Source organism: Leucoraja erinacea, chromosome 26 (genome assembly GCF_028641065.1).
Source record: "Leucoraja erinacea ecotype New England chromosome 26, Leri_hhj_1, whole genome shotgun sequence".
Classification (NCBI taxonomy): Eukaryota; Metazoa; Chordata; class Chondrichthyes; order Rajiformes; family Rajidae; genus Leucoraja; species Leucoraja erinaceus.
This window is the reverse complement of record NC_073402.1, coordinates 24645493-24669231: the sequence shown is the minus strand read 5'-3', so window position 1 is coordinate 24669231 and position 23739 is coordinate 24645493. Positions and strand designations below refer to the sequence as shown.

Sequence of the window (23739 nt, the reverse complement as noted above, 5' to 3'; positions counted from 1 at the left end):
CCCATTGAGGGCTTTGTAGACATGGAGGAGGATCTTGAAGTTTATACGGAACCGCACAGGGAGCCTGTGGAGAGAGGCCAGGATCGGGGTGATGTGGTCCCTTTTTCGGGTGCCCGTCAGAAGTCTCGCTGCGGCGTTTTGGACCAGTTGCAGGCGGGACAGGGAAGATTGGCTGATGCCAGTGTAAAGGGAGTTGCAGTAATCTAGGCGGGAGGTGATGAATGTGTGGATGATCTTTTCCAGGTCATCAAACTGGAGGAATTGTTTTATTTTAGCTATCGTCCGAAGCTGAAAGAAGGGAGGGAACCAGGGAAAACCCACACGGTCACAGGGAGAACGTATAAACTTCATACAGACAGTACCCGTAGTTCAGATCAAACCTGGGTCTCTGGCACTGTAAGGCAGCAACTCTACCGCTGCAGCATTGTGCCACACTAGTGGCAAAATACAGGGGCCAAGCAAACCACAAATCTATACGTCTTTGGGATGTGGGATGAAACCAGAGCACCCTGTGGAAATCCATGCGGTCACAGGAAGAACGTGCAAACTCCAGACAGCATCTGAGGTCAGGATCAGACTGGGGTTCTCTGGCGCTGTGAGGCAGAGGCTTCTTCTTTTTGCGTATGGGGTGCACAGCCTAAAGTTGTAGGACAACTTGTTCTATTTGATCTTATTTGATTGTGCACGCCAGGTTGATTGCATTCGTTGAAATAGGGCGGACCACGTGAAGATTGCAATCTCCCACCCCGCACCAGCTCAACCTTATTTTACAGCAGAATCCCCTTTTCCACTGCAAGGTGTCACTGTTCAATCACCTGTGAATGCAATCCTTCAATTTAAAAAAATAATGTTTCGCTGTAGATATAACAGGCGCAAAGTGGTGGAGTAACTCATCGGGTCAGGCAGCATTTCTGGAGAGAGGAATAAGTGACGTTTCGGATCAAGACCCATCATCAGACTAAGAGTCAGGGAGGGGGACCCTGGGACTCTATCTGCAACCCGCTGAGTTACTCCAGCATTTTGTGTCTATCTTCGATGTAAACCAGCATCTGCAGTTCCTTCTTACAGAGATATAACTGGCTTGCAGGTTAGAAACTGAGATGCATAAAAGAATGAAAATGTGCATCTTAAATACTGCAATTTTTGCAAAAATATACACTCAGTGCGGTTGCCTCTCCAACCTGTTGGACAAATGCAGACATTCCCAAAGCTACAAAGCCCATGCCCTGCCCTGAAAATGAGCCTGCAATGAAAATCTTATTGAATTTCCCCACCAGAAACTCAACACGCCTAGGCCTACACGATATGTGGACTCCTAAATATCAGTGAGACAAAGCGTAGGGTTGGCAATCATTTTGCTGTACACCCCTGCTCAGTCCACCTTAGCCTACATGATCTCCCAATTACCAAACACTTTAACTCCCCCTCCCATTCCTATACTGACCTTTCTGTCCTGGGCCTCCTCCACTGTCAGAGTGAGGCCCAATGCGAATTGGAGGAAAAGCACCTCATATTTCGCTTGGGCGGCTTACAACCCAGCGGTATGAATATTGATTTCTCTAACTTCAGGTAATCCATGCATCCCCTTTCTCTCAATCCCTCTCCACACCCAAGTTCTCCTACACGTTTCACTGTCCTCCTGATTAAGTTTACTGCTTGTATGCCTCGTTGTCAACTTCCCCTCAGCAAACAATGAACCATTCTACATTTCCTTTTCACACCTCACCCTTCCATATCGCGAGTCTCCCTCGCCCCTGACTCTCAGTCCGAAGGAGGGTCTCGACCTGAAGTGTCACCTATTCCTTCTCTCCAGAGATGCTGCTTGACTCGCTGAGTTACTCCGGCATATTGTGTCTATCCTTGGTGTAAACCAGCGTCTGAAGTTCCTTCTTACACAGATATATGAGGCTTACAGGTTTAGAATCTGAGATATAAGGTCATAAATAATAGGAGCAGAATTAGGCCGTTCGGCCCATCAAGTCTACTCCTCCATTCAATGATGGCTCATCTATCTCCCCTCCTAACCCCAGATGCACAAGAATGGAAACATGCATCTTTAACACTGCAATTTTCCCCCATAAATACACACTGAGTACGGTTGACTCTCAAACCTGTTGGACAAATGCAGACATTCCCAATGCTACAAAGCCCTGTCCTGCCCCCAGAATGAGCCTTGAGTGAAAATCTCATTGAATTTCCCCACCTGGAACCTCAACACGTTTGGAGGTGAGGGGGGTGAGGAGTGAGGAGTGAGGGGGGGGGGTGAGGGGAGCAGGGGGTGGGGGTTAGGGGGGAGGGGGGGGGGGGTGAGGGAGGGAGGGAGTGAGGGGGAGTGAGGGGGTGAGGGGGGGGAAGGGGAGCAGGGGGTGAGGGGGTGAGGGGGGTGAGGGGGGGGGAGGGGAGGGAGGGAGTGAGGGGGGTGAGGGGGGTGGGGGGGGGGGGGGAGGGGGGGGGGGGGGGGGGGGGAGGGGGGGGGGGGGGGGGGGGGGGGGGGGGGGGGGGGGGGGGGGGGAGGTGGTGAGGGGGGGGGGGAGGGGGGGGGGGCAGGGAGTGAGGGGGGAAGGGGGGTGAGGGGAGTGAGGGGGGGGGGGGGGGGGGTGAGGGGAGGGAGGGGAGGTTGGGGGGGGGGGGGGGTGAGGGGAGTGAGGGGAGGGGGGGGGGGGGGGGGGGGGGGGGAGTGAGGGGGGTGAGGGGGGGGTGAGGGGAGGGGGTGAGGGGAGGGGGGGGGGGGGGGGGGGGAGGGGAGGGAGGGGGGTTTCCCTGCCCATTCAACCAATGGCCATCACCAGAGGGCGGGACATGAGCCGCTGACTGACGGGGCAGCCGGCCAATGGGACGCGGCGCCCGGGGGGGGGGGGGGGGGGGGAGGGGGGCGTGGCCGGGTTGGAATGTTGGTGGAGCCAAGGTTCGGAAATGGAATGTTTGGACACGGTTACACCTGAGTGCCGGCGCCGCGGACACGTCCCGCTAGCGAGTCCCCCCCAGCGCCCCTCGCCGGCCCCACGCCGCCTTACTCCGGCCCCCGCTCCACGGACACCCCGCTACCCGCAGCAGAGACAGAGACAGAGCACCGGCGCTGTGCGAGCCCCAGCCGGAGTGTGCAGCAGCAGCAGCAGCAGCAGTAGCAGCAGCAGCTAGCGTCGGCAGCATTTACTTCTTCCTTCCCTAACAAGCACCCCCCGTCCCCTCCTCTCCCCCACCACCACCTTCTCCCCCATCTTCTCCTCCACCGCCTACAGGTCCTGCCTCAGCGGCCAGCAGCAACCAGATGTCCCCGGCCGCCCCATGCCAGGCTGGGCTGGCTCTGCCGCACGGCTTCTGCCCTTGCTCGGGGATGCATCTTGTGCCAGCGCCGGGAAGCCGTGGAAGCGCTTGAGATCGCCGGGGCTGTCGGGCTCCCACCGCCGCCGGGTCGTGGTGCCGGCTCAGGCTGCAAAACCTTCTCAGCATCCCGAGGAGAGCGGATGGTCGCGGACACATGCAGGCCAGGAAGAAATACATTCTGACCGCGTTCTGCGCCTGCTGGCTCTTGCTTTTTTATTTCGGGGGAGCGCAGATCCGGCAGCTGAAGGTCCCGTCGCGGAGGCAGAGCGAGGAGCTGGCGGCGGCGAGGCGGTGGCCGGCGTGGGACGATGAGGCGACGCTCAAAAGTTTCGTGGCGAGGTCCGCGGGGGACGGAGGGGACGTCGAGTTGCGGGAGTCTCCCAAAATCAAGAGGGAGAACAGGGCGAATGTGTACAAGGACAGCAGATGCCGAATGGAGACCTGTTTCGACCTGCCCCTGTGCGAGCAGCGAGGCTTCAGGGTTTACATTTACCCTCTATCCAAAACGGATAAAGTTTCTGAAAGTTACCAAAAAATCCTCTCCTCTATTCAAGGATCCCGGTATTATACCCCGGACCCGCTCCAAGCCTGCTTATTTATCATGGGTATAGACACTTTAGACCGGGATCAGCTTTCCTTGCAATACATTCACAACGTCGATGCCAAAATCCAGAGTTTCCCTTTGTGGAATAACGGTAGGAACCATCTGATCTTCAACCTCTACTCGGGAACTTGGCCAGACTACACAGAGGATTTGGGTTTTGACATTGGCCAGGCCATGGTAGCCAAAGCCAGCTTCTACATGGAGAGGTATAGACCACACTTTGATGTCTCCATACCCTTGTTTTCGAGAGAACATCCTCAGAAGGGTGGAGAGAAAGGCTGGCTCCTCTCCAACAAGGTCCCACCCAGGAGGAAGTACCTGTTGGTCTTCAAAGGGAAAAGGTACTTGACTGGAATTGGATCTGATACCAGAAATGCCTTACACCATATCCACAATGGCAAGGATATTATCTCGCTGACCACCTGCAAGCATGGAAAAGACTGGGTGAAGCACAAAGATGATCGTTGTGACCGGGACAACCAAGAGTACGAGAAGTAAGTGGATGACTACTACATTGTCTGACTCATTTCATTGGTACCGGCCCGTCAAATATTATTTCCAGATGCACTTTTAGTGTTTATTCATTGTTCATTTTTGGAAAAAATATATATACATTGTGCGTTATGAGATACTTTGTGCGTTGGCCATCAATTTTGCTGAACACCCATAGAGAATTGGGGTAGATGTGTAAATGGTAACCATGGTTTGGAAGTTTGTGAAAAATAGTGCAAGGTTTTGTTGCAGTTCAACATTCTGTTTGCTTGTTCTGTTTGTTCTCATGGAGATCAATAACAGCCATGTTAAACTAGAAATGTGTTGTTGATTTCCGATGCCTTGAGTAAGTTGGCGTTTCCATCAAATCTTGGGACTTGACAATGCAGCTGTAACATAAGAAATCATCTTGCCATAAAACATAGGTCACTAGGCCCAGAGAGGCTGTGGCAGCGTGGAGTAGTGTAGGTTAGTTTGTTATTGTCACCTGTGCTGAGGTACAGCGAGAAGCTTTCATTTGCATTGTATCCAGTCGGGAAAGACTACACATGAATACAATCATGCTGTCCACAATGCACAGGGACAACAACATACAATAATCCTATCAACCTACTTGTTTCCCTATAAACTATTCTCCTCCATACCCCTAATACCGCCTGATTCATCCACAGGTCACCTGTACTAGGGGCAACTTTTCACAATAGCCAATGAACCAAACCTAACTTGTGGGAGGAAACTGGAGCATCTGGGGGGAAACCAGGTGGTGACAGGGAGAACATGTAAACCATTCATAAGATCGCAGTTATATGACCCAGCTTGGGACGAGATTCAATGGACTGTTTATATACATAACGCTCTGGCTCTTGGAAATCCCCCTCCCATTTCCCACCTTGTCGAGCAAATCTCCAATGATGGTGAAGCCAGTTGGAGTGCACAGCTGTTGCCCCTGCTTTATTCCACTCTGCATACAGTTCTGTGAAACTCTCAAGTAACTCTCCCTCTTGACACATTAATGGCGAGGCACTTGATCCTGAAGCCAGAGACATACAGCGTGGAAACAGGCCCGACAGCCCAACTTGCCAACACCGACCAACATGTCCCGTCTACACTTGTCCCACCTGCCCGCGTTTGGTCCACATCCTTACAAATCTGTCCTATCAATGTTCCTGTCCAAATGTTTCTCAAATGTTGCGATAGCACCTGCCTCAACTACCTTCTCCGGCACCTCGTTCCATACTCCCATTGGCCTTTGTGTGGGAAAAGGGTGGTGTATTTAAAATATTTGGACAGAGCTGCAGGATAATTGTAATTATGGAGAGCTTTAAATGCAGGGCTGAGAACCAGGATTGGAAACCGAACATTAAAGTACCGTTTTGGTTTCATTTTGGAAGAGGAAGGCTGCTGCGAATGCCGGATTTGAATCGGGAGAACATTGTGGACATTAATAGTAATGGGTGAATTTTGGTGGGTGTGATTGAATCAAAAACCATTGACTTTTTTAAGAGTCTCATCTTTTTTTATATGATGTTTGCAATTGGCCAGAACTATGGGGGAGAGTGTTGTCTTGTGGAAGAATAATCTCACTTCAGCACTGTCGTCAAAAGCAAGAGTTGGCCTTGGAAGATGTCAGAACCCTTTTAATTATGATCTGTTCCTACAGAAAGGAATGGATTTTACTTATCAAAATGGCCGTATTTTTGAACCTTGCATTTCATGCTACTGTTAGTTCACGTGCTATTTCATGGTCCGGTGCGGAGTTAATGGACTGTTTTGTTTAGTAAGGTTCTGATGTTAATAAATTGTTTGGAGTCATGGACTTGTATTTATTTCAATTGGTTTATTGATATTTTCTCTCAAAAGGCCAAGCAATATTAACATTTAATACATGAACTTGCTGTTTAGGTTAATGCTACGTATTAAGGACGTATTTGTGCCCGTGATTATAAAATAATAAGAGGAATAGGTGGGGTAGACGCGCAGAGTCTCTTGCCCAGAGTGGATGAATCGAGGACCAGAGGACATAAGTTGAAGATGAAGGGGCAAAGATTTAATGGGAATCCGAGATTTTATGGGCGGGTGTATCGAACATGCTGCCAGAGGAGGTAGTCGAGGCAGGGACTATCCCAATGTTTAAGAAACAGACTGGGTACGTGGATAAGAGAGTTTTGGATGGATATGGGGCAAACGCAGGTAGGTGGGACTAGTGTAGATGGGACATGTTGGCTGGTGTGGGCAAGTTGGGCCGAAGGGCCTGTATCCACGCTGTATGACTCTGACACCACATGCATTATATCGATGATTAAGGAGCATCACCCATTCCTATGGGCACTCCATGCTGCATGGCATTGAAATTATATTACAGGTATCTGGAATAGAAACATAGAAAATAGGTGCACGATTAGGCCACTCGGCCCTTCGAGCCTGCACTGCCATTCAATATGATCATGGCTGATCATCCAACTCTGTATCCTGTACCTGCCTTCTCTCCATACCTCCTGATCCCTTTAGCCACAAGGGCCACATCTAACTCCCTCTTAAATATAGCCAATAAACTGGCCTCAACTACCTTCTGTGGCAGAGAATTCCAGAGATTTGCCACTCTCTGTGTGAAAAATGTTTTTCTCATCTCGGTCCTAAAAGATTTCCCCCTTATCCTTAAACTGTGACCCCTTGTTCTGGACTTCCCCAACATCGGGAACAATCTTCCTGCATCTAGCCTGTCCAACCCCTTAAGATTGATTGTTATGTAGTGGACGTGATCTACTCCATCTAAATAGGCTCACTGTAAAGCAATTATTAGTCGCATATATTTGACCTGCGTACAATTTACATTGTCAATTCAATTCAATTCAATTCAACTTTAATGTCATCGCACAAATACAAGTATCAGTACAATGAAATGCAGTTTTGCGTCAGTCCGTAGTAGTTGTGCATAAAGAAAAACAAAAAAAATAGAAAGAGGGAAGATACAGAATGATCAGGAAATACAGAATGATTAAAGAAAGGGGACGGAGGGACCAGAGAAATCTATCGGCGGGACTCCGAGTTCAGCAGTGTGATTGTGTTGTTGTAGAAACTTTTCCTCATCCTACTAGTACGTGACCTGAGGCTCCTGTACCGCCTCCCTGATGGGAGGAGGGCAAACAGTCCATGGTTGGGGTGTGAGGGGTCTTTGATGATCTTCCCAGCCCGTCTCAGACACCGTTTTCGGTGGAGGGCATCCATGGCAGGGAGTGGGGCACCGATGATGTGCTGCGCGGTTTTCACCACCCGTTGTAGTGCCTTCTTGTCCGCAGCAGTGCAGCTGCTGTACCATACCGTGAAGCAGGTGGTCAGGATACTCTCTATGGTACAGCGGTAAAAGTTGGTCAGGATCTGGGGGGACAGGTGGGCTTTCTTGAGCCTCCTCAGGAAGTAAAGGCGCTGCTGTGCCTTTTTGATCAGCTTGGAGGTGTTGAGCGTATCCATTGTATCTTCAAGAAAATAACTGAAATCAAAATGCAGCAGCTGTTAATTGGCCTTGGGTATAACTGAGCTAACTCACTGGTGATTGTTCGTAGCATGAGGTCCTCTAATCGTGTAACTCTTACCTTTCATCTCTATCCAATTTGCTTTCCTCTCCCCTCCTGTGGTAGCTCAGGATGAGTTTTGGTTGGAGGTGGTTCTCAGCCATCTGGTATCTAACCAGAGGGGTTATGTTGTGAGCACAAGTACAGGTGGTGAGTGATTGTTTAATGTCCGACACTACAAATCAGCTTAAAATCTAAATGAGTGCCCTCGGCCGACTTGATTCCCTTCTCCAGAATCTAAATCCTTGTCTGAACACATGGAAAAACTTCAGAGTATTTACCAGCACTGAGGCTGGATTTAGCCAATTCTTCACGACTCATTCTGGAATGAATCACACACTCCATCCAAATGATGCACCAGATTGACACTGGGGCTAAAGAAATTAAATTGTTAAGTCTGTTTGGACAAACTAAAATTTAACGCTCTTGAATATGCCCGAGTAAGGGATGATTCATTGTGGTGTCTAACAATGGTTGAAAGATTTCATAGATTAAACAGCAAGTATTTTGTCAGTTTGGTTTAGAGATACAGCGTGGAAGCAGGCGCTTTGGCCCAGGGAGTTCACGATGCCCAGCAATCCCCGTACACTAACACTATCCTACACACAGTAGGGACAATTTATAATTTACCGAAGCCAATTAACCTATAAACTTGTCGTCTTTGGAGCGAGAGAGGAAACCGGAGCACCCGGAGAAAACCTATACAGATCACTGGGAGAATGTACAAATATCCCTACAGACAGGTCAGGATCGAATCGCTGTCTCGCCTCTGATGGGAACAAACCCTTAAAGTAGAACTAAGTAGTTGTCATGAAGTACTTCTCAATACCAAGAGTAATCAAAGTCTTCAACACCCCTGGGGACCATGCTGGCAAGACTGCTGCCTCACGACGCCAGGTTCAATCCCAACACCTGGGGTGCTGTCTGCGTGGAGTTTGTACGTTCTCCCTGTGACTGCGTGGATTTGGTCTCCTGCCATATCCCAAGGATGTGTGGGTTTATGGGTTCATTGTCCCGGATGAAATTATCCCTGGTGTGTGGGGAGTGGATGAGAAAGTGGGATAATGTAGAACAAGTAAGTGTGAAAGGGTGATCGATGGTCAGCATGGACTCAGTGGGCCGAAGGGCCAGCTGTCTCTCGAAACTAAACTCGAAACTAAACCCTTTTAAATGCTATGGAATTTGAGAGTGCATTAAATTTTAAAAAGTTAAAGTTGATAGATTTGCATTAAATAGATTTGCTACAATAATGATCAAGTGTAGTGAGAGGTATAAATCAGCGATGATCTAGCTGACTGGTGGAATGGCTTCAAGAGGTTTTATAAGGCATTTGTATATGCATTAGTTCTACAGTGGGTGGCATATTTTACCCTTTAAAGTCCAGTGCTGAAAGTAGGCATAATTGAGCATAATTGTCCTTCATGGCATGTTAATATAAATCTTCCAAAGGCTCATGTGATGTCACTAGTCAGGCACTACTGAGTTCCCATTGAGACAGTGGCATGTAATGTTGCAGTACGAGACAGCTGGTTAAACAATTACACAACTGTCTTTGTTCTGTGATACTGCAAACACACCTCTAACTTTCTCCCGCTATTTTAACGAGTTTCAGAACCAAATCAGTTGGCCCACGGTTTGCATGGCAACCATAATTATCCATCATTAGTTAATTACTGAGACATTTGTGTGTCATTACCCAATCATGTTTTATTTGTTTGTATGCTCTGAACTACAAAGACTATTATAGATGCAAATTGCTGGAGTAAGTAAGCGGGACAGGCAGCATCTCTGGGGAGAAGGAATGGATGATGTTTCGGGTCGAGACCCTTCTTCACCTATTCCTTCTCTCCAGAGATGATGCCTGTCCCGCTGAGTTAATCCAGCATTTTGTGTCTATCTTTGGTTTAAACCAGCATCTGCAGTTCCTTCCAATAACTAGTGCAATAATAACAATAGCCGTCTACTATTGTTTTTTTTTTGTGTGTGTGTGTGTGTGTGTGTGTGCGTGCACACTGACATTTTTTTCTCATTTATCATATTGTTTACAGTGTACCATGTTTACATATTCTGTGCTACTGCAAGTAAGAATTCCATTGTTCTATCTGGAACATATGACAATAAACCACTGTTGACTTTTGCTATTATAGTTTTAATTCCTATTTTATGCATGTAGTTTGTATTGGTAAAGTGTGTATCAATACGACACGATAGAACTACAATGTTCAATACATATGGGGGGAAAAGGGCTACTAGAGAAAGTGTGGGATCTCTCCGGAATCAAAGTGGTCACTTCTGTGTGGAACCACAGGAGATGGGTAAGGTCCTAAATGAGTATTTCTCCTCTTTATTTACCGAGGAGAAAGACAGTAGGATGGAGGAAATTGGAGTAGTCACTGGAAGTGTCTTGAGAGCAGTCAGGGTTACTGTCGAAGAAGTACTGAAGGTACTGTTGAGTTACTGTTTGTCATCTACATCAATGATTTGGATGAGAACATACAGGGCAAGTTTGCTGATGATACAAAATTTAGTGGTTTTGCAGATAGTGAAGATGGTTGTGAAAGATTACAGCAGGATCTGGATCGATTGGCCAGGTGGGCAGAGGAATGGTCGATGGTAGTTAATACAGAGAAGTGTGAGGTGTTGCATTTTTGGATGTAGAACAAGGGCAGGACTTACATAGAAAATTGTAGGCCTCTGGGTAATGTTGTAGAGCAGAGGGATCTAGCGATCTAGCAGTACAAGTGCATGGTTCCTTGAAGGTCGAGTCGCAGATACATAAGGTGGTCAAAAAAGCTTTTGGCATTTTGGTCTTCATCAGTCAGAGTATTTAATATAGAGGTTGGGAGGTCATGTTGCAGTTGTATAAGACGTTGGTGAGACCGCATTTAGAATATTGTGTTCAGTTCTGGGCACCATGTTATAGGAAAGATATTGTCAAGATTGAAAGGGTTCAGAAAAGATTTACGAGGATGTTCCCAAGACTAGAGGATGGGAGCTATAGGGAGAGGTTGAGTAGGCTGGGTCTCTATTCAATGGAGTGCAGGTGGATGAGGGGAGATCTTACGGAGGTGTAGAAAATCATGAGAGGTTTATTGTCCAGGTACACTCCCAGGTATTTGTACTCCGTGGTAAACTGCACATCCACACCATCCACGCCATTGATGGAGACAGAGGACAGGGATGTTCTTCTCCTCCTAAAGCCCACCACCAACAACTTAGTCTTGTTGTGTTGAGCTGCAGGTGATTCAGCCCACACCACTCCACAAAGTAGTTGACTGCACCTCTGTATTCAGCTTCCCTCCCCTAACTGATGCAGCCCACAAGTGCAGAGTCATCTGACAACTTCAGCAGGTGACTGGAGGCGGAGTTATATCTGAGGTGTAGATGGTGAACACGGAAGGAGAGAGGACCGTCCCCTTTGGGGCCCCTGTGTTGCTCACCACCAAGTCTGAGACGGTTCTTTAGTCTGACACATTGTGGTTGTCCAGTCAGGTAGATTGTTCCTTCCTCACCTGCTCAGCCTTGATGGTCAGGTGCGGCAAAACAAGGGCTGAGGAAGTGGACTAGCGGGATTGAGGGAGAGAGACTGTCGGGGAGCAGGAAGGAGGGTGGGCAGAGGCCCCACCATCAAATCCATTTAAGAAAAACAGGTTTAGCTCATTGGCCCAGTCCCGATTGCTTTCCCTCTTCTGGCCACTGGTCTTCTTGTAGCCTGTGATGCTGTTCATCCCGCTCCGCACATCCCTCATGTTGTTCCTCTGAAGTTTCCACTCCAGCTTTATCCTGTCAAAATGTGGTTGTAAGTGAAATTTATCTGCAGCTATGTGTTAGTAAAAGTGGTAAGACAATGAGATAAGATTATAACATGATCAATAGGATGCTTTCCCTCTGGTGATGTAGAACACAAAAGATGCAGGTTGTAATGAACTTGTTCCAGCTTGCTCAAAAGGATTCAAGGTGTTGAAATAACACAGTGAGTCAGGCAGCATCCTTGGAGAATATGGATAGGTGACGTTTTGGGTTGAGACCCTTCTTCAGACTGATTGTAAGGGGGAGGGAGAAGAAAGCTGGAAAAGAACCCTTTACAAACACTCTGAAGAGTCTCAATCCGAAACGTTGCATATTCATGTTCTCAAGGGATGCTGCCTGACCTGCTGGGTTACTCCAGCACTTTGTGTCCTTTTGTGTATTAATAAGCATCTGCAGTCCTTTTTTAAATTCTGCATTCCTATTTAATTTATATAATCTAATCTAATTTATGACAGAAATAATTTTCTCACCTGATGCTTGAAACAGAATTGGGGCTGGAAGGGGGGGGGGAGGGTGGAGAGGAGAGGAGAGAGGGGGGGGGGGGGGGGGCGGGTGGAGAGGAGAGGAGAGGAGAGTAGGTTGTGAGGGTTTGATTTGGTACTGATGATATATTGGAGAGGATGTACATTTTGGGTCTGGCTAGGTTCAGCTAAGGGGTGCAGGGAAGGAACGGAATAGGTAAGTATTTTATTATCACCCAGTCAGCGTCTGCAGAGGTAGGGCCTCATAGTGTTGGGATAATCTACTGAAGGACACCCCAGGATAACAAGAAGCACTGGATAGGGGGTTATGTCATTGCTTGTGGCCCTGACGCATGACGTGAGGTTACCTCCAATTTATTTTTGGGCTGCACAGCACAGTGGTAGAGTTGCTGCCTCACAGCGCCCAGAGACCTGGGTTCGATCCTGACTACGGGTGCTGTGTTTATGGAGTTTGCATGTCCTCTCTGTGGCGTGGGCTCTCTCCAGCTGCTCTGGTTTCCTCCCAATTTCCCAAGGAGTGCGGGTTTGTAGATTAATCAGCTTCTGTAAATTGTCCCTAAAGTATAGGCTAGACCTAGTGAACTGTTGGTCGATGGGGACTCGGTGGGCCGAAGGGCCTGTTTCCACACTGTTTCTCTAAACTAAACCTGAAATGGCCATTAAAGCTAAGAAATGCAATGACTTGTAAAAGGGCATGCCTCCAGACAGTTATTTTTTGCTGCAAGTTATGCATTGGTAGGAAATTCTGACTTATCGTCAAATGTGAAGCGATGCCCAGTACGGGATGCACCATTTAATTTAATGTATCTTGCTGGCAGCTCAGGCCGCGGGCTACACAAACAATGTGACTTTAGCTAACAGAGTGCCAGCAATTTCAATGGCAATTTTGCAGTTTGTATTGAAGCAAGGGGAGGCTGCAAACTAACAAATTAATGGGCCTGTCCCACTAAGGTGATTTTTTTTTTTTTTTTTTTTTTTTTGTTGTTTTTTTTTTTTGGAGGCGACTGACTAGGCAGTCGCCTACACATGGTCGCCAGGGTGTCGCCTGTATGGTCGTGAGTAGTCTCCTCAGTTGCCCAAAGAGTCGTAGCATCTTTCTGGTTGCCGCTGGATTTTTAACGTGTTGAAAATTTTTCAGAGACAGTCGGTGACAGTGGGTTTGACGCCAATGAGCGCAGCTTGACTTCTGATGTAGGTGCTGTCGTAGTTGTTGCCAGGTTAACGTAGGTTGTCGCCAGTGCTGACTTTATTTTTTATTTTTGTTAAAGTAATGATTCTATTTCAAATTTTATGTGGAGTGGGGGTCCAGTCGCCAGTTTTTCAGCGACCTGCTACGACTATGACAGTCGCCGGCAGTCACCTAAAACTAGCCCAAGTGGGACAGGCCCATAAGTCAGTGTTCCTCCTCAGCAAAAGCTGCCACGATGCACACCAGGGGTGAATTTGAGGTTGCAAGAAGGCAACGGAATGTAGTGAGGTGTAGGAAGGCACCGCAGATTGCTGGTTTACACCGAAGATAGACACAAAATGCTGGAGTAACCCAGCGGGCCAGGCAGCTTCTCTGGAGAGAAGGAATGGGTGATGTTTCAGGTAAAGACAGAAGGGTCTTTGCCCGAAACGTCATTCCTTCTCTCCAGAGATTCTGCCTATTCTGCTGAGTTACTCCAGCGTTTTGAAATCTTGTGAGGTGTCTATGTGTAGTTGATGCCAGATACACTGTAGTCACTTCCTGGAGTGATGTTAAATAAAGCTCCCATTTCACTCCCATACATATCCGAAGTATTTTTTCAATGCAGTATCATTGAAACAAGAAACAACACTGAATGATGTAACATCAACATTTTTTTTGTGACATGCCTCAAAATAGACACTGTTTTACTGCAAATTGTAGCCAATGAGATTTTCTCTCGTGTTAATCAATGAGATTAACCCCCCCCACTCCTCTTCATATTCAGCCTTGAAGAGGAGAATTGGTTAATCTTGTCATTGAACCCTTTTAGCAGCCCCTCAAAGTGATCAAAGGTCCATTGAAATGTCAAATGTTTTATTCTCAGCGAGACTGAGGGGTTGAGATTTTGATTCTTGGTCAGAAGGTCACGGGTTCAAGCCCCGCTCCAGGATCTGAGCATATAATGTGTAGTGACATTGTGCCGGGGCGGGGAGGGATTACTGCACTATTGTAGCGATTATTGGCCGTCTTCTGACAATTCAGGTGGATGAAAAGGATCTCTTGGTCTCATGCAAAGATGTACATGGAATGTGCAGTGTTGAAGCCACCCATTCAACTCCACCAGTGTGTCCATGTCTTCGGATTCCCTGTCCTCTCGTCAAAAATAATCTCTGCTATGGACTACTATGACTCCCTGTGGTTTCCATTTTCTTGTTCTGAGCACTCTCGGCACAAAGAAGCTTATTGGTCCCTCGTACGGGTTGCCAATAGCTGCCTTAAAGATCTGGCTACTTTGCCACAAGTGGGTATTGAAACTGAGGACCCTTTCAGCACCTCGGCCATCTCACTCGATGGTGACGAATTTCAGGGGACGTGGTGTGATTATGTGCACTATTTGAAGGAAAGTTAGGATGAAGATAGCTTATCAGAGGTCAAATTAAGAATTGAGGTTGGTACTCATTCGCATTGAATGTTGTTGGCAAACAGTGAGAACGGATATTAATTCATTCATGCAAATTCATTCTAGCAGATAAACCGCAGACAAAATGGGTAAATAGTTTTATAAATAGATGTTCAAAATCATGAGGAGAATAGGAAGGGTAGAGGCGCAGTCTTTTACCCAGAGTAGGAAAATCAAGAACCAGGGGACATAGGTTCAAGGTGGGAGGGGAAAGATGTAATAAGAATCTCGGCGGCAACAGTTTTTACGCAAAGGGTGGTGGGTGTATGGACCGAGCTGCCGGAGGAGGTAGCTGAGGCAGGGACTATCGCAACATTTAAGAACATTTAGGCAGGTACACGGATAGAGGAGGTTTAAATGGGCCATACGCAGGTGGGTGGGACTAGCGTAGAGAGGGCATGTTGGTTGGTGTGGGCCAGTTGGGTCAAAGGGCCTGTTTGCATGCTGTATTACTATACATTTTATTCAAGAAAATAAATAATGAAGTAAACCAATTGCAAAGATCAACTGACTCTTGCGATCCCTGTTGAAAGGGTATCTTATTATTTTAGTAACAAGCTTGCAGAGGCTAGGTGCCACCTATACGTTGTACAGATGAATATGAATCCATGAACTGTGGTGTGTGTTGCCTAATTTACTTTAGTCGTCATTTTGACGGTGAGCATATTTGTTCTGTTTAGTTTATTGTCGCGTGTACCGAGGTACAGTGAAAAGCTTTTGTTGCGTGCTAACCAGTCAGCGGAAAGACAATCCACGATTACAATCGAGCCATTTACAGTGTATAGGTACATGATAAGGGAACAACGTTTGGTGCAAGGTAAAGCCAGCAAAGTCCGATCAAGAATAGTCAGAGGTCACCAAAGAGGTAGATAGTAGTTTGGGTCTGCTCTCTAGTTGTGGTAAGGTGGTTCAGATGCCTGATAACAGCTGGAAGGAGTTTAAGAAGGAACTGCAGATGCTGGAAAATCGAAGGTACACAAAAATGCTGGAGAAACTCAGCGGGTTCGTTGTAAATGCATTTCGTTGTTAAATGCATTTCGTTGTCTCTGTACTGTACACTGACAATGACAATTAAAATTGAAATTGAATCTGAATCTGGGTGCAGCAGCATCTATGGAGCGAAGGAAATAGGCAACGTTTCGGCCCGAAACGTTGCCTATTTCCTTCGCTCCATAGATGCTGCTGCGCCCGCTGAGTTTCTCCAGCATTTTTGTGTACCAACAGCTGGGAGGAAACTGTCCCTGAATCTGGTGGTGTCCATTTTCACACTTCTATATCTATTGCCTGAGGGGAGAAGAGGGAGTGGCCACGGTGCGACTCATCCTTGATTATGCTTGATTTTTGGATTCCCATGAGAAATGCATGCAGTATTTCAAATTGTGCCTCGTCTTGTGAAGAACATGTTCAGTGAGAAGATAACCCTTTGGTCAAAGGGGGTCAAGTGTCGTCTAATGTGAATTCCTGGGATCATAATTTCAGAGTTGGCTATTGAGAACTAAGATTGATTAGAAATTGTCATCATTCAGAGCGCTGAGAATCATTAGCATCCTCCATTCTAAATGGCTTTGGATACTCAGTCAATTAATGCATTGAAGACTGAAATCAATAGATTTCAATGGGTACTCGGGTAGTTGATGGATTGATACTGATAGCAGAGGCGATGTTGAAGTTTACTGATCCTATTGAGTAGCAGTTCGGGCCCAAGGCCTTCTCTTTGCATTAAGAGTGTTCATTTTTGTTAGCATTAGCACTGGCTAGTCACCTGCATGCTCTGCTTCAAGATTTTAAATTTCTTGCGATTCATTTCATTCTGATGTTAAAATCAGCAGCTTTGCGGAGTAACAGAATCCTACAGGTCAGCATGTATCCATCTGGCAGTCCCTCTCTCCTTCCAAACCAGCAGTATAACATGCCTCTTATCAAGATTAGGGTCCATCGTAATTTTAGTTTAGATATGGCGCAGAAACAGGACCTTCGGCCCAACGAGTCCTCACCAACCAGCAATCTAACACTGTCCGACATACACGAGTGACAATTTATAATTTACCAAGCCAATTGCCCTATAAACCTATGCATCTGTGGCATGGGTGGGAGAAAATCGGAGATCCTGGAGAAAACCTACGCAGGTCACGGGGAGAAGGTACAAACTCTGTACAGACAGGACCTGTAGTCCACGTGTCCGGCACCGCAAGGCAGCAACTCTACCGCTGCACCATCGCGCTGCCCAAGTCATTGAAAAGTTTAGTACGTGAGCCCCCATTGAGATTAAACGTCCGAATATATGAACAGTCACGAGGGTCGAATTTCCAAGTGTTTATATGCGGCGAATCTTTGAAAAATTGTGGAAATATTTTCGCTGCCTGTTGTTTATTAATGTCTTAAACATTCTCAATTTCTCAGGAAATGTCACCCAAGGGAAATATTTAGATGTGGGGACGGGAGAAAATCGTTGCCTTGCTCTGATCCAGTTAATGATTCTTTGCAAATGATGGATCAGATCTGCTAACATTCATCACTGCTTAATAACAACATTGGCCCATTAGTTTTTCCCTTGTTTATTTCTGGTGCTAGGCTTTTATTATTTTTGTCTCGGATTTAGTTGCAGCATGAATTAATTTCCATTGATATAATCTTCACTGTGTGCTCTTTAAGGGAACAAGTTATGGATTCATTGTAGAAGTGAAGAAATTCTTATCGAGGATTGATGTCCTTCCTCTGTATTGACCTGTACCGTCTACTTATTACAGCAACGCAGAGAAATGTACCGTTGATTTGTGGTGGGAGGAGAAATAGATTCCAAATCCCAGGCCACTCAGCCATTCAACTGACGTAGTGGATTTTCTTCACGTTGAGTCTGAGGGAACTCATCGCATGATGTCAACGTTGTCTCCACAATAACACTGTCTTCCTCTATCCGTAATGCCTCTTCCTGTAAACATAGAAACATAGAAAATAGGTGCAGGAGTAGGCCATTCGGCCCTTTGAGCCTGCACCGCCATTCAATATGATCATGGTTGATCATCCAACTCAGTATCCTGTACCTGCTTTTCTCTCCATACCCCCTGATCCCTTTAGCCACAAGGGCCACATCTAACTCCCTCTTAAATATAGCCAATGAACTGGCCTCAACTGCATTCTGTGGCAGAGAATTCCAGAGATTCACCACTCTCTGTGTAAAAAATGTTTTTCTCATCTCAGTCCTAAAAGATTTCCGCTTTATCCTTAAACTGTGACCCCTTGTTCTGGACTTCCCCAACATCGGGGAACAATCTTCCCGATGAATAAATGTATGTCCCCTCTCACTCCTGGAAATGAAGATCAGATATTCATCTGTGTCAGCATGCCAAAGGTTGCACGTACTGTCGGCTATATAACGACCATAGTGTGGATGGAAACCATGGTAACGCATTGGGGAACCACTACTTTATGGGTGGTACTGTCTATCAAATGATGTAGAAAATAAAAGTAAAATGGAGTTTGCGCTGAATTGTGGACTCAGAGATATTTTGATATTTATGAATTTCGCACCAAGTCACTGGTTTGGTTTACTTTAGAGATACTATCCTACACACACACACAAGGGACAATTTACACATATGCCAAGCCAATTAACCTACATACCTGTATGTATTTGGAGTGCGGGAGGAAACCGAAGATCTCGGAGAAAACTCGCGCAGTCACGGGGAGAAAGTACAAACTCCATACAGACAGCACCCGTAGTCGGAATTGAACTTGGGCCTCCTTTACGAGTCAGGAAAGGAGAGGGGATCTCACCCCATCTCTTACTCCTTTACCCTCTTACCTAGCCTCCTTCCTCCCACTTTCACCTCCTCAAACTCCTTTTCTCCTCCTTGGCTGCAGTTGGAAATTGACCATTTGGCCCATCTGATCCATGCAGGCCCTCGTGCTGTACATTGCTGCCTTGATCTATTAACACACTGGAAGGGACATCGAAGACAGACTCCCCTGCCAAAGTGCCGAAGTTGTCAACCTTTGGGTATCTCCTGGAATCTTCAGGAATTAAAGATACATTTCCAAGATACTAAAATGAACAAAATCCCTCAAAGAGAGCCATACTTTTAAGAAGATGTATTACTTAATTTTCTACAGGTAGTTGTGAACTACCCACTTAAAAAAAAAAAAAAAAAAAAAAAAAAAAAAATGAGGTTGGTCCTTAAAGTTTTTTTTCACCAGGAAGGAAACATAGAAACATAGACAATAGGTGCAGGAGTAGGCCATTCGGCCCTTCGAGCCTGCACCGCCATTCAATATGATCATGGCTGATCATCCAACTCAGTATCCCGTACCTGCCTTCTCTCCATACCCCTGATCCCCTTAACCACAAGGGCCACATCTAACTCCCTCTTAAATATAGCCAATGAACTGGCCTCAACTACCCTCTGTGGCAGAGAGTTCCAGAGATTCACCACTCTCTGTGTGAAAAAAGTTCTTCTCATCTCGGTTTTAAAGGATTTCCCCCTTATCCTTAAGCTGTAACCCCTTGTCCTGGACTTCCCTAACATCGGGAACAATCTTCGTGCATCTAGCCTGTACAACCCCTTAAGAATTTTGTAAGTTTCTATAAGATCCCCTCTCAATCTCCTAAATTCTAGAGAGTATAAACCAAGTCTATCCAGTCTTTCTTCGTAAGACAGTCCTGACATCCCAGGAATCAGTCTGGCGAACCGTCTCTGCACTCCCTCTATGGAAGCAGAAGCAGGAACACCAGCTAGAATCTGTCCTTCTCTAGATGCTGATGGACGGACACACTGCTGTCTCCAGTCGGCCATTTTGATTTTGCTCCGATCATTGAGTTGTTTTATTTACTAGAGCGCGCTAGTAGGTGGAATAAGCAGCAAATGGAAGTTCCTTTAAAATGCAATCTCCAAAGGCCACCCCTAGGGAAACTTTAAAGTCGGATTCCATTACCCTGGTCAGCCATCATTCTCTGGTTGCCGTTGGTTGCCAGGCAACTGCACACCTGAGAGTGTGGCGGAAGTTAGCTCTGCCACAATTGGGAGTAATATGGTGAGTGTTCCTACCTGCAACTCAACGCAAGGAAGGAAGGAAGGCATTTGAGGAATATTTAACACATCCACCACATTTAACAACAAATGCAATTGCTGTCTCTCTGTCTCTCTGTCTCTCTGTCTCTCTGCCTCTCTGTCTCTCTGCCTCTCTCTCTCTCTCTGCCTCTCTGCCTCTCTGCCTCTCTGCCTCTCTGTCTCTCTCTGCCTCTCTGTCTCTCTGCCTCTCTGCCTCTCTGCCTCTCTGCCTCTCTGCCTCTCTGCCTCTCTGTCTCTCTGTCTCTCTAAAAAGGCCACCAAAATTCAGAAAATTTGTAATGTTGAAAATAGGCGACATAGTCTCTGTTTGTGTTTATTTTTGGTATGTGTATATTAATCTTCAAAATTCCAGAATCATGTGCCTCTAATTCTCCACGTTTTTGCCATGTACATTTTGAGGGAAGTGACAGATTCTGAGGTGGCAGCAACAAAAATACAGACAGCGGATTTCAATTTCTGTTTCCTCTCGGTCTTAATTGCAGTGAAATAATAAATCACACGAAGCTGTTGCTCGTCGGGGAACGTGAGTTGAAATATAATCAGGATTGACTAAACTAAACTGAAACTAGGATTGAATTATTTACAGCAGTGAATACAACAAGGTAGAAATGCCAGGACCAAGAGAAAAATCAAATGTTTAATGTTTTTCCAGTTTGTTTCTGTATTACTGCATGGGTCTGAATTCTGGCTGGGTACGGTATGTTATGCAATGCTTACTTTGAGTATAGGAGTAAGGAGTTCCTACTGCAGTTGTGGGACCACACCTGCAGTATTGTGTGCATTTCTGGTCTCCTAATTTGAGGGACATTCTTGCTATTGAGGGAGTGCAGCGTAGGTTCACCAGGTTGATTCCCGGGTTGGCAGGAGGACTGACATGTGATGAAAGAATGGGTCGACTGGGCTTGTATTCACTGGAATTTAGAAAGATGAGAGGGGATCTTATAGCAACATAAAAAATTCATACAGAATTGGACAGGCTAGATGCAGGCAAAATGTTGCCGATGTTGGGGGAGCCCAGAACCAGGGGTCACAGTTTAAGAATAAAGGGTAGGCCATTTAGGACTGAGATGAGGAAAAGTCTTTTCACCCAGAGAGTTGTGAATCTGTGGAATTCTCTGCCACAGGAAGCAGTGGAGGCCAATTCACTGGATGTTTTCAAGAATGAGTTAGATATAGCTCATAGGTCTAATGGAATCAATGGATATGGGGAGAAATCAGATTGGGGTACTGATTTTGGATGATCGGCCATGTCCAATTGAATGGCGGTGCTGGCTCGAAGGGCTGCATGGCCTACTCCAACACCTATTTTCTATGTTTTTTTTTCTATTCTGCAGAAGGGTCCATAGAACATTGCCATTCCCGCACAATCTGTGCCATGTATTTTATAGATCGACACAACATGCTGGAGTAACTCAGTGGGGCAGGCAGCATCTCTGCATAGAAGGAATGGGCAAGAAGGAACAGCAGATGCTGGTTTAAACTGAAGATAGACACAAAAAGCTAGAGTAACTCAGCGGGACAGGCAGCATCTCTGGAAGGAAGGAATGGGTGAAGTTTTGGGTCGAGTCCCTTCTGTGGCGTTTTGGGTCGAGCCTTTTACAGAAAATCAAGGAAAATGTAGAATTTCCACATCTCTATTTCTTCCTTGCGCGAAAATGATCAGCGTTGGCCGAGGTGCACCAGATTCCTGCAGTTTAGCCTGTATCTGACTGCCCATCTCTCCCTCAAACCTTATCGTATCATTTGCTTCCTGGTCTTTATTAAAACTGGCAGGCAGAAAGTTTCATGACTGAGTCCCTAGTGAGAATATTTTTTTTTTTTTAAGTATCAAAATAGATTTTATTCAAGAAATAAATATACACAATACATGACCCGTACAAAACTCCATCGGCATTCTCTGAGGCTATACATACCTACAATATAGTTTCCCCAAATCACAAATTTATCCCCACCCCCCCCCTCCACCCTTGCCACTCATGTGGCCCACTGGCCGACTAGTGAAATAGTGTGTGGCTTGGATAGTGACGTGTCGAATAGTGAAAGACGCGGATGTGGAGAAAAGTGCTGGAGAAATTCAGCGAGTGCGGCAGCATCTATGGAGCGTTGCCTATTTCCTTTGCTCCATAGATGCTGCCGCATCCGCTGAGTTTCTCCAGCACTTTTGTCTACGTTCGATTTTCCCGCATCTGCAGTTCCTTCTTAAACACGTGGATGTGGAGAAGATGTTTCCACCAGTGGGGGAGTATGGGACCAGAGGGCATAGCCGTGGAATAAAATTACGTATCTTTAGAAAGGTGATAAGGAGCAATTTCTTTAGTCAGAGGGTGATGAATCTGTGGAATTCATTGACACAAACAGCTGTGGAGGCCAAGTTAATGGGCATTTTAAAAAGCAGAGATTGATAAATTCTTGATACGTATGGCTGTCAAGGGTGGTGGGGAGATGGCAGGAGAATGGGGTTGAGAGGGAGAGACAGATCAGCTAGGATTGAATGGTAGGGTAGGCTTGATGGGCCGAATGGCTTAATTCTTCTATGACTTCTGAACTTCATGAATAATACGAACATTTAATGTCTGAATATATGAAGAATCATAATGTGGGGCAAATATCTCTGTGACCATATGTGGCAAATCGGGAATATTTATGGAAAAGTTAACAGCAGGGTATGTCAGCCAGTGGGAATATCTCACCATTTCCTTGTGATGTTGCGCCTTACGGGTTGCAGTGATTTGCATGTACTTTGTCTGTTCAATGGGAATTGATTTCCTACTCCAGGTGCACAACCTTTTATCCGAAAGCCTTGGGACCAGACACTTTTCGTAATTCGGAATTTTTCAGCTTTCGGAATGGAAGATTTTTAACGTAGATTTTAACGGCTGGCTCAGTGGTAGAGTGCTCGGCTCGTATCCGCAAGGTCGCGAGTTTGCGCCTCGATCCCGGCAGTTACTCGATCATGAGTTTGAGTCTTCAATGTAGTTTTTTCTTGCAGAATAGGAGAGAATAGGGAGGGTTAAGCTGGGATCATTCTCTGCGAGATGATCTTAGTGCGGGAGACAAGTGTAGGAGAGGATAACCCCCTCCCCTTCCAACTCCAGAGGAACCCGCTCCCCGATGGGCCGCTATGGCGACAAGTGGCAGTTCGCCCACAGCCCGAGCTGCACCCCCTCATCCGCCACCCCAAGAACAAGACGTACCTTGCACACCATCAGCTTCTGCCCCTACGGGGAGTGTGTTCCTCTGGAGTTGGGGCTGGGCTGGAGTTGCTGATCTGGGATCTCCGTGCTTGCTGTGGGCTTGGGGGTCGGTGTCCCGATGAGGGGGCGCAGCTCGGGCTGTGGGCGAGCTGCCACTTGTCGCCGTAGCGGCCCATCGGGGATCGGCTTCTGGTGGTCCTGACGTCTCCGGCCACCCCCCTGTACAGGAGCTGAGACTGGGAACTGGAATAGGAACTGGAATAGGTGACGTTTCGGGTCAAGACCCTTCTTCAGACTATCTTTGTTTCATAGATGCTGCCTCACCTGCTGTGTTTCTCCAGCATTTTTATCTACCTTTGATTTTTCCAGCATCTGCAGTTCCTTCTTAAACAAAAGATCTATAGGAATCGCAGAGGGTCTCGCAGAACAGATGGAGAGAGGAAAAGAACTTCAGTTGAATTGACATGTTGCAGCAGTAGAGTTGCTACCTTACAGTGTCAGGGATCCTGGTTTGAACCTGACATGGGTGCTGTCTGTACGGAGTTTATATGTTCTCCCAGTGACCATG

At 46.6% G+C, this 23739-nt stretch overlaps 1 protein-coding gene across 1 annotated transcript in view; it reads left to right on the top strand.

The window, feature by feature from the left end:
* The first annotated feature begins 2902 nt into the window (after window positions 1-2902).
* Window positions 2903-23739, top strand: part of LOC129709842 (exostosin-1-like) — a 205173-nt gene continuing 184336 nt past the window's right edge. The window contains exon 1 of the mRNA XM_055656455.1: window positions 2903-4422. Coding sequence (XP_055512430.1) covers window positions 3479-4422 — 944 coding nt within the window. The 5' untranslated portion in view covers window positions 2903-3478. The remainder of the gene's footprint in view (window positions 4423-23739) is intronic.